The sequence below is a fragment of the Lineus longissimus genome, chromosome 18 (genome assembly GCF_910592395.1).
Source record: "Lineus longissimus chromosome 18, tnLinLong1.2, whole genome shotgun sequence".
In the NCBI taxonomy this organism is placed as follows: Eukaryota; Metazoa; Nemertea; class Pilidiophora; order Heteronemertea; family Lineidae; genus Lineus; species Lineus longissimus.
In genome coordinates this window covers 1,046,897-1,059,005 of record NC_088325.1, presented here as the reverse complement: position 1 = coordinate 1,059,005, position 12,109 = coordinate 1,046,897, and the positions used below count along the sequence as shown (strand labels likewise).

The following is a 12,109-nucleotide window of genomic DNA, read 5'->3' as shown; positions in this document are numbered from 1 at the left end:
TCTCACAGGGTGTCCCCGCCATTAGTCACCAAAGATTGGCAGTCTGGCTGTGACAGTGTCACGCAGGGTGTCCCAATCATCAGTCCCCCAGAAAGTTAGTAGTCTGCTTGTAATCGCTATATAGTGACTTGCTGGGTGTCTGTCTCACCAGTATAGCCAAGAGATGGGCCGTCTGCTTCTGACAGCATCTCACTTCGTGTCTCTACGACCAGCCTAGTCTAGTGGTGACAGTGAGAGTATTGTACAGGGTGTCCCTTCCATTAGTCCCCAAAGACGGACAGTCTGCTTGTGACAATGTCTTACATAGAATCGTTGCGATGAGCCAAGGTTGGTGGTGACAGTGCCATACTATCAGTCCCCCAATCAACGGACAGGGTGTTTTTGCAACCAGCCTAGCCTGCTGGAGGCGTACATAGTGTTCCCGCCATCAGTAGCCCAGAGATGGGCAGTCTGCTTACAGGGTGTCCCAGCCCGGTGAAGAAGACGACGGTGATGTTGTACAGAGTGTCCAACCATAAGTCCCCTGGTGAGGGCCGCCTGCTTCTGAATGTGTCACAGATGGTCTCTTCGATCAGCCTAGTCCAGTGGTTACCGGGAGTGGTGACAGTGTCGTAGAGGTTGCCTGTCACCAATATCCAATTAGTGCAGAGACAGCCAGTCTCGCGTAACAGTCCTTCATAGGGACCGTTCAGCCTAGCCGGATGCGGTGTCCCCACCGCCAGTCCCCCAAAGACTGGAAGTCTGCTTGTGACAGTGTCTTACATTGGTGTCTCTGAGATCAGCCTAGTCTGGTGGTGACAGTGCTGTACAGGGTGTCCCTACCCTCAGTCCTCCTAAAGACGGGCAGTCTGCTTGCATTAGAGTCTTACAGGCTGTCAGTCTAGTTGTGATGGTCAGTGTCGTAGGGCTGGTGGACAGTCCCCATAAGACGCGACGGACGGTATGATTGTAATATAGTGTCTAACAGAGTGTCTTCGCAATCCTAGTGGTGATGGTGACATAGGGTGGTCCCGCCATCAGTCCCCAAAGACGGTCAGTTTGCCTCAGTCTGACAGAGTCTTGCAGGGTGTCTGTGATCAGCCGAGTTCACTGGTGACACAGAGTGTCGCCACCATTAGTCTCTTAGAGTAACCCGACTAACTCTGAGGTCCCCCTGAGACAGGCAGTTGTCTTTCTCATGAATTATGACAACCCGCACGTCGGACGGTGCTGCCACTACTTCTCCTGCGAGCGCAGTTGGAACTAGGAAAGCTTAGACTTTCGCCAGTGTCCGTCATTCACTCATAACTACGGTATAGAAGGTCGGGTTGATTTTCGCTTTTGGCAAGAGTTGGAAAAGCGAACATTATATAACCCCTGATTTCCTAATGATGATGTTTAGCTAGCGTGTTGGACTCGGACGCCGGTAAGAGCACACGAAGAAGAGCGAGAAAAGATGTATAAAAGAGTATAGTATGAAGGGGCGTCATTTTGCTGTACTCCTACCTCGTATACAAAATATCGTATTGAAATATCGAGAGGGGGAGTATGTTGAAAATCACTGGTTACGTCAGGGTGAAGGGGCGTAGCTAGCGGATGGAGGCAGGGGGCATTCCCCACCCTCCCCCCATAAGAAGTCACCAAAAGATGTCTTTTTGTCCGAGATGTTAGCCGAAATTCTTGAAAAAGTGTCTTTAAAAAAAAAGAGAGCCTTTAAAAAAACATATGTAGCAAGGGCGTCTAGCTAGCAAATCCCCCCGCCCCCCGCCCCCCCAAGGAGTCACCCAATGCACTGCCAAGGGAGTCTAAGCTACGAAGCTAGCATATCCAAAATGCTATATATATTGTGCTAGTCAACGAAAAGCATGGTAAGGCGACCTCGGTGACGTCATCCGCCTCGCCTGTTTGAAAATCGATGGGTCTCGCTAGCTGCTGAAGCAGTGGATGCGGATACAAGCATTGCTTTCGAACTGTCATGGAGAGTACGATACATTCGCGTGTATTATGTCACTGTGAAGGAATAACGGGATTATAGCCGAGTGCCTTCATTGGAATTTGCGAGCAGAGGAGTAAAACAGGGCGGCGAATAAAGATATCGTAAGACGCGTTTGTAATTGCAGTCCGTTTATGCGATCCTTCAGTAAGTACACACAATCTTCCGATTTTTGCCGTACCAGACCATCTCCTCTTGTACGCATGCGCGTACGCTTGAGCCCAAACTCATACACCTGCGTACGGACGCAAGATGATCGTCAGTCGATGACTGGTGTTTGTAGTCGCCATACAATACGGAGGGACACTTTTTTCAGAGGGACACTTTAGACTGATACATGTTGTTTTTTTCTTCTATGTTGTAGTACATTAGATTATCGCGTTAGATACATGTATATATGTCTTGAAGTAGATCCGAGGTGTGAGAAATTCGCTTCATTTTTATCAATGAAAGTAGCGTGAAGCGAAGTTTTGAAATGTTGGACAAGAGCATTTTTTAACTGAATGATCCATTTTGTTATTATATTGTACAATGACAGGCGAAATATTGATCATACCCCAAGCGTCGTCAATGGTAACCATCGTTGCCATACCAAGTCTCACTCGATTGCCATGGGTGTGTACAAAATTCGACATTGGACCGAAGACCGGGAGTAGAGGGAATATTGATGGGACTACAAAACCCAACTGACGTGCTTGAATCGCTAGAGGAGATTTTAAACGGACAACTTGGGCGTTGGATTAACCAGGCCAGGAGGATAATGCATCTGCTGGCCACCATGCGTCACCACTTGTAGTATAACACAATAATGCTGATGATAATGAATTAATAATTAATTAATTAATTAACAAATAATAATTTTCACCATAGTTGCGAGACAGTTTTGGACATGGCTTGTGAATTTGATTCAGGCAGGCCAATGGTACACCCTGTTCTAATGCGCTGCTAATTGCCGTTCAACGATTTTTCCGTCATCCTATCTGGATTTGACTGAACACTACAGACCGTCATTCGTATGGAGGATGGGAGATTTCCGGGTGTAGGTAACTGAACGCGTATGTACGTTTTCTATTTACAACCGTTGCAAGTTGTCCTCCACTGACCTTGACTGTTGTATCCAGAAAGATAACACTACTGGTGGAGTACACCACGGGTGAATTTGATGGACGGGTTTTGGTTAGAAAATGACTCGTGTAGCGATATTTCTGAAATTCTTCTAGTCCGTGAGTCTATCTTCAATAATCTGTGTTTGCAGTAGTCTATGTAGCGACACCCCGCGATCACTCATTTAGCTTGGGTGGACTTCACGCCAACAGTCATGCATTTTCCACCAAGATAAGTGGATACTGTAATAATTTACAACCCGAGCCGGGAGTGCACCACGGGTGATATAATACATCGTCAGCGAGTTGCAGTTCGTATCGTTCGCACACCGTACTAAAATCCGATCGAACGAACTGCTCACGGTCCATCAAACCTACCAAAACAACATCTCAAACGGATCGCTCTCAGATCTCGTGACACCAGAGATTGCGCCCAAAAAGCAATTACTCACACGGAGATTTCCTCGCCTCCAGAGAGTGGTGATCGCGTTGTTCACCTCAATCGATAATCTCATCAATTCAACGGGACATTTTTAGTGGTTTAGGTTGACCTTTGACCTCTACTGCCGTCTGTTTGTCTCGTAAGACTCCATTATGTATCGTGCGTGAGATCATTAATCACTTGGTGGATTCACCAGATCGATAGTGATCGTATATTTACTTGTTGAGATATTCATCTTTTTAAATTTATTTTCGCAATGGACATTTTAAAATGCTGTAATCTCTTTACAGTGCCCTGGAGCAAGCCTAGAGCTTGGACATGGCACCATAACATGCTGTATTTCATTATCGTGGCGGGTTGTTTTATCTAAAATTCGGTTCAGGCTGTGGGGGAAATCAAAAGATTATCGCCAACTTTTCTCGGATTTGGCCGGCGGCCCAGTAACAAGATTCCCTGAATGATGTCGCTTTCCAGCAGAGAACCGTTAACATTTCACACCGATGTACACTGCAATGTACACATAAAACACAGCAACGTCATATTGTTGTGTTTCCGACCAAGCAAACAAGATGGCGGAAGGCCCGGCGAGGATTTAATTAGGACGAAGCCGATAACCACAGCCAGATATCTTTTCGACTCATCTACACAGCTTGGGCTTGACATTATTGTGACAGAAATTCAATTATGTCCTCAACGTCTCCTCCGTACGTCTTCATCCGTTCCCTCGGGATGCGGTACATCTTGATCTACCGGTAAACAATTATTGGACAAGACAGAATCGATGATCAGTACTGCAGTATGTTAACGCTGTCAAGTCTTAACTAGGCGATTGTGTTTAACCACCTCGTTCATCATTCTCTCAAGGAGACATATTATTCAAGGCGCGGGAAATAGAGCGGCCATGCACAATCTTTCTCCTTCGTGTCCTATTTTCAACTAGTTTTCTTCCAACGAGCTTTTGAAGCCACAATATAAGCTAATTGCAAGATATCGTACAATGGAGAGGCAGCATTGACCTTGGATAGCTATGATCGACTGACGGTACCGAAATGAAATGTTACCTTCTTCGTCTTCACAACATCAACATGACATCCTTTAAAAGGTCAACGCTCTGAAGGGTTTTTCTCAAAGGTCGGCCTTGTATAGCTCTAGCTCTATAACATCACTCATAACACGTTCTAGAGTTGTGATGTCTTGAATGCCACAAAATGGCAACGGAGGCAAAAATGCGTTGCCGAGGGCGGATCAAGACGTGAAGCAACTTCTGCCTGGATGTTTATGGATCTTAAAGGGAGACAATAGGCAGGGACCAAGTCCGGTGACGATATTAAGTTACACGAAGTCGCCAGTTGGTGTTTGTGCGACACTGGGCATCGGGTCTCATACAGCAATATTGTCTAGCCAAGTGTCAGAATGAACCTTAAAGGCACAAATTGGCCATGTTGGCTTTTCATACAAAATTAGTTTCCAGCAGGCCCGCGACTTCTCCAAAAAGGATAATTGGAAAAACATTGAACCGTGGAATCAATAATGCACAAGAACGAGGTATAATTGTATAATCAGGAGTTAATTGATTTGTTTTCGACCCTAGATTCCATCACATCTTTCCAGGCTCTTGATAATGAACAAAAGTTCTCTTTCCTTATGTCGTACAACCACAGTGACACTGAAATCTGTAAATATGTTACCAACTTTCAAACAACATGTCTTAATAAAAGACAACACAAGAATTCAACTTAATTGTTAACACTTACCAATATATCGACAAATCGTTTTTCACCTTATTCTCATTTTCATTAATTTAATCACAATATCATTACACTTTTTATTATCATAATACTGTTATCATCAAACATCTCCAATTACACCTGTCTTTTTATTTACAAATGTATTGTCATGTGCTGAGTATACGTTGTCTGAATGAAAGATCGATCAATACAACTTTACTGACTTTGTTTACTAAGACCTATTTACCATAGGTCTGCCTGGTATTTAAGGTCAAGTCTAAAACTGCCTCTCATCACTCTCGAAAATCACTATTGAAGATTGGCATTAGTTTGATACTACACTACACTTGAAGTGGCAGCGCGTGGTGCCAAGCAGGGTCATTATCCTCAAGGCCAGGTAAATGCCACGCCCAAGTTGTCCCTTAGTGAGCAGTAGCGTCTTATTTGTTCCATTTATGAGAGGTTGACCGAAAAACTAGGTTGTGTACACGAAACCTCAATTTGATAAACGAGTTTTTGGCGAAAAGCCATGTCTGCCTTTACACATAGTCTCGAGCAATCAAGGTATATCAAGTCATAACGAAGGCAGTGTAAGAATCCGGAATGATATTTGCCTTGCACGAGAATCTTTACCGATCGTTGCTTATTGTATAATGGTGTGCTTTTATCTTATTTGCAGGGCATTAGGACTGACGCTCTTTGGTGGACAGAATGAAAGATGCTGCTAGATTCAATTCTCGTAATGCGGACGTAGCTTTGATGTTTTAGCGAGGGAGGATTTTTCGTGTCGTTGATGGACAGGCATATGAACGAGTAGAATACCACTGAAGTTCCCTCGGCCATTAGCCCTGGAAATTGCAGCCGCCGAAACGAACCATACTCTGGAGTAAATCCTGGTGCCGGCAGTGCTGTTTGGCAAGCGGCTCTCCAAACAGGACAAAAAAAGCCAGGACTACTCAGCCACTAGAGGAATACTGTATTCATTTTGTTCCACGTCCAGTTACAATGCTGGTACCTATCAGTGTCTGAAGGGACAACCCGGGCGTGGGATTTACCTGGCCAGGGGTGACACGTACTCGAAGCTTCCGCCAACAGTGCACGAATTGTCAAAAAGATTTCGTAGTGATCGCTTTAAATTCTGTTGAACCACGCAAAAGGAGTTCCTTGGCAAAAACGTTTCTTCGTAACTTAATCACCTGCATTATTTCTACAAACTACTTCAAAGGGCTTTCTCCTTGTTTCATGTACATGTATATACGTGTTGTTGTATGAACCCATTTCCCATGTTTTCAACGGATTCGAACCGTGATAACCATCTCGAAATCAACATGAAGTCCTTCAGTGCCATACAGCAGCCGCGACCATACAGGACGTACGTGATCTTGCTGCTCGCTGTGATCTTGGGGAACTTTCTCGCCGTTGTGGTTTACCGGTACGATTTCCAACATCCCTTGCTCTCGCTCGCTATGACCCCAAGCATTCAGCGGACACCGAAGTTCCGGGCAGTGAGGCGGACTAATTTGAGTTTCGCGGACCTGATTACTACGACACTCCCGCGGACTAGTGTTCGGCCCTCTGTCACGGGAAAAGTGGAGAGCGCGACAGAGAAGTTAAGGACCAGTCCGTCGAGTATAGGAGAGTTGTTGACAAGGTCAATAGCAACGAAAGCGAAACAAAACAGTAAATATGCTATCGTTTCCACTTCTATAACAAAGATATTGGATTTAAAAACAACGCAACATTCCATTTTGCGAAATGAGACGAGTCTGTCGCCGTTGGAGTTGGCTGCTGTAAAACTGTGGTACGGGAGCCAGTCGTTTAAGGTAGGTTGCTGCATAGGCCATTTGAAAGTCGCCTATAAATGTGCTATTTTGAACCTACTTTGTGACCCTTAATTTGAAAGTTGTCGGTTGTGCAGTCACCGGTGATACACCACGGATACCCGGTCAGTATGTTGGTTTGTCGTCGGCAGAGGTTTTAGCAAATCCAGCGGCAAGCAACTGCATGGAAGACACTGAAATGGAGGATGTAGCAATGTTCTTCTACTGGGTTGGCGTGTATGATTCTGATTGGAGATAGGGCGCGTTTAAAAAGTGAATTCCGCCGACACCAATATTTTACACTTCTGATGAATGTGGAAAATCTGTTCTGATGAAATCTTTGAAAATTGTCTCATGATTGCGAAATATAGCATCTAACACAAAATAACAGGCATGAATGTTTTACCCAATAGAGCCTGTCAACAGAAAGAAGTTTTTTGTCGGACGAAATGATAGATTTTGCCGTAAACTTACAAATTTTAATCATAGTTCTCACAGGGGCAATGCACCAACTCAATCATTGATGATTATCGATGTTGAACTCATTATTAAAGTAAAGTCTCCAGCTCGCCAAACAGGGTAGATTTTTTACCTGTATGGCAAGCCTGGCTGACTGAACAGCGACTTTTTCTTGTCCTGAATGGAGAGCAGAACTCATTAATATTAAAGTAAAGTTTCCAGCTCGCCAAACAGGGTAGATTTTTTACCTGTTTGGCAAGCCCGGCTGGCCGAACAGGGTGGCTTTTTAGTGCTGTTTGGCAAGCGGCTCTCCAAACAGGACAAAAAAAGATGCCCGTTCGGCGAGCGGCTTGCCAAATAGACCCGGCCTAACATTTAATATGTTATTGTCAAGGTTCCCGCGATTCCGAGCTACCCCGGTCTGATCAGTGCCCCAGGCTCATTTAAGGTCAGCATCACCCCAGAGGAGAAGAGGAGGATGATGGAGCTACTGCGAACATTCCATAAGTTGATGAGGAAACATAACATCACATACATGCTGTATGGAGGAACCTTGATCGGTGCTTACAGGTGAATATGTTCTTCAGCGAGAACGAGAAATATGTCTATTTAGTCATACATAGTACGGGTCAGTCAATTTGACTTTCGATTCAATATTAAGTCATTTAGTCATTTTTTACCCATGGTTTGTTTTGAAAAACAGGCTGGACTGAAAACAAGCAAGTATATATTTGTTTGGCATTTTAAAAATTCTGCGTTAAGTCTGATCGATGAGTCTGAGTGAAGGACATGCCAAATTATTTACTCAACCACTTTTGGCATGATCTGTTTGACATGCCATCGACATCTGTCTGACATCTGTAAGACCCACGCTGTTCGTAAAAGAATTGAAATTTGTAATTGGAATTTGTTAATAACTGTAAATAGTAATGTTCTAATTATGTGTGCCTTCTGAATATGAAATAAACATTGTAATTTTATAGACAGATATACAAGTTTCAGCCGCTAAAAATTAATCTGGTTTCTTCTAAGTAATAGAATCAACTTCAAAGGTCGCCCACTCCAGTCGCGTAGATTATTATTTGTGTTGCTACCCTTCGTTTCTGGTGCGACACCAATGCTGCCCGAGTTATTGATGGCGGTGCCCTAAATCATAGGCAACAATCGCCAAATTGGTTTTTGGGCAACATTGCCAAATTCCCAAGGGGTGATATCCCCCGTTTGACACCATTAGCGACCAAGCCACTCTCCTCAACACGAGATCGAACAGATAGTAACCACGTTAGTTTGATTTTCGATCGATTAACGTCGTTATAACGGCATTGTGTATAACCATGATAACTGCATTTTCCTGGGCCACCAGTAATTACGAACGGCGTATCACCTTAAGGTTTTACGACTCCGTTAAAGCCAGCGTGGTTTTCAACAACCCTGCCATGGGTCCCACCTTCGATACGTGCAGGCACAACTCAAATTCGATAAAATTGCACTGGCATATATACAGTCGGGCTTCTAGATGTTTTGCACCATCGCGAGTGAGGCAGGCACATCTATTATCAACATTAGACTGAAAGCATGCAGCGCTTAAATTGTTGTCATCCATAGTCACCATAGCAACATAATTGCGCTGGCTACTTGGTTATACATGCCGGGAATGGACGACTGTGTACTCACGGGACAGGGGCTGATTGCCGCCTCGCTTTGCCAGTTGGCAATCATTCCCGCTTCCACATTTAAGGTTGCTCACACGATTGCCCTGGCACCAAATGTTTACTGACTATCACAAGAAACTTGTCAACATTTATCCAGCCAAAATATGACATTTTGCTTGGATAGAAAATTTCAAAATGTTCAAAAAAATAATATTCCAGTTCAAGAATTATGCCTTTTAAAATTTTGATGGAACTATTTGCGCAATGCTACATGATTCGCGGCAAGCGACAAGAGTGAAGCGGCAAAAAGGAACTACGCGTTCGGTATGCCGACTGATTCCGGCTATTTCCGACTCACATTTTAGAATAACCGGTCAAACCTATTCAAACGAACCAATCAGCACGTAGCCTTGGAGGGTGGCGTATCCCATGACGTAGTCATTATTGCATAGTCAGAGAAGTCTAATCAGAAGCAATTATATTTTACAAAAGTCCATTCCCCGTGAACTCTCCCAATTCATTTTCGTTGCAGGCACCACGGTATGGTCCCGTGGGATGACGACATTGACGTGTGGGTCAACTTCAAGCAGCGTGACCTTCTACTGGAAGCACTGAAGACGGCCGGCAAGGAATACAACTACTGGTCCACATCCGGGTCTTTTCAATGGAAGTTTTACCTCGCTAGTTCCACGCCCATCCGTCACAAGGAGTGGCGCTGGCCGTTCATAGATATATTTTTCTACGTGACAAACGCCACACACATCTGGGACCATAACCCTGGGTGTTGTAGAAGTATGCTATCCTTAAAAAAAGATGTCTTCCCATTGCGTCAGATACCATATGAAGGCTGGACTTTCCCCGGGCCTTGTAACGCTGAACATATCGTAACAAACGCCATAGGAGATTTAAAAGTGTGCCAGTCGACTTGGTACGACCACAAAAGAGAGCTATCCCGGACTAAATACCCCCTGCAGAGCATCAACTGCTCGAAACTGTTTCCATATTTTCCGTTTGTTTTCAGAAGTCCGAGAGGTAACTTGGTAAAAGAGTCATTAATGATTGGTTATAAACCCGTTAATACCATACTGCGGCCAAAGTACTGTAACAGCGAGTCTTGATGATGTATTATGAATGCATGGTGATACATCGGCTTACCTACAAGACGGATACGTCCGTGAATTTACTTATCTTGCAAAAAAAACATATTAGACATATCGACTTTTTTGCAGCAGTACTACTAGTAGTTCATACGATTATGCTTTGAATTCTAATCGTCGTAGAAAACTCACCATAGTGTCATTCTTAATAAATTGGGTGTTGGAAGGTTTTTTCTGGAAAACTATGTTTGCGTGTATACGTATGTACATTGCATTTTCATTCCGCGGATTATTTCTCAGAAAGATTTTTCCCAGCACAAATCAATGTTTCAAAAAGTGTTTGAATTTCTCACGTTTCTCAAAAGAAATAAAAGAATCGTCAAATTTCTCCCAATTTTTTCAAATTTCAAATTTCAAATTTCAACATTTTGTCATAGCATGCGTTCGTACTATTTGACAATTTAAATATTGGATGTTTTTAGATCTTTCAAATGTTACCGTTACAGGCATTTCCTATATAGCATTCCGCGACGTTACTATTTATAGCTCACAAGGTCATTTGAATAAGATATTGATGACGTTTTAGTCACGTGACTGTCGGACATCGCCACTTATTTCTACGCATTTGAGCTTATTTCAAAGTCAATTATCTTTGACCCTGCATAGTTTTTAGCATGAATGATACCATAGAGTCAGAGAGAGAAATATTCAGAACAATTATGTAGTATTTCCAACACTCGGACATGTGCCAGACTGAATCTAACTGCCCTAGTTAGAAAGCCTGAATCCATTACGAAACCGCATGTTTGTCCGACATTGCCTGTAATTCAGCGATGGGGAAATAGAGGGAAGCAGCTGCAGTGACCTCATCATCGCGGAATGCTATTCCACTACCATTGGGTGGAGGACAAGGAAACTGTTCTCAAAAGTTACCAGCGTTCGTTACGTTTACTTGTTCTTGCCGGTGTAGGTGTGGACCTCATGTTTGTCCGACATTGCCTGTAATTCAGCGATGGGGAAATAGAGGGCAGCAGCTGCAGTTTAAATTAACCATCCAGCAGTACAGAGTAAAGATACGTCTCAGGCAGCGATTATATAGAGTTCACGTTTTCACATGTCACATATCATGTAACTGTTTACCTTTCATAGAAAACATGAAGAACGAACAAGTCATTTCCAAAGAGCGGCTACATACGGTTCACGATGTACTTTTCACCCTCACCTCGTGTTGTTCAATCCTGACTCCTGACTTAGGCTCATACTGCAGGCTGGTGCTGCCGTTAGGTTTTACTGTCCTTAACATTTTCTTTGGGAAAGGGAGGTTTTGCAAAATACGAAGTCCGAATTTTTTCGACTTCGCAGAAAATTACAAGGTTCAATCCCTGACAATCTACGAAATTTGAAGTACATAGTCTTTTCGTCGGACGTAGACACGTACCAACCTAAACTTCTTCATTTTCACCTCGTTTGTTCAGTAGAACCTCTCTATTAAGGACACCACACAACCTCTCTAACAAGGCGTCTCTGCTCTGCCCGAGATGGTGGTTACACCGCCTTCACGGCTTCACCGCCTCTTTCTCCTCCGCAATGGTGCTCACCACAACTGCTGCTCTCTTTACGAGGTCGGACCTGATGACCGAGCACTTGATATTCTCGGTAAATTCTCGGCTAATCACGGTAAATTCTGGAAAATCTCCATATAAGTTCAATTTGGCAATATTTGTTAAAAGAAGTTACAAGTTTTCGGGTCGGGTATTGGTCTATTGTAAAACTATAAACATGCACGCGGTTTTTTTTGTCATGTTAGAATTTATTATAATAAATGTTGAAGATGCTT

The 12,109-nt window shown here is 43.6% G+C and overlaps 1 protein-coding gene across 1 annotated transcript; it reads left to right on the top strand.

Annotated features, from left to right (window-relative positions):
* The first annotated feature begins 1,914 nt into the window (after positions 1-1,914).
* LOC135502251 (uncharacterized) lies at positions 1,915-12,076 on the top strand. Its single transcript, XM_064794912.1, has 4 exons — positions 1,915-2,119; positions 5,924-7,067; positions 7,918-8,093; positions 9,708-12,076. Exons 2-4 carry the CDS (start codon positions 6,513-6,515, stop codon positions 10,291-10,293), a joined length of 1,317 nt encoding a protein of 438 aa, XP_064650982.1. The 5' UTR covers positions 1,915-2,119; positions 5,924-6,512; the 3' UTR covers positions 10,294-12,076.
* Positions 12,077-12,109: the final 33 nt, after the last annotated feature.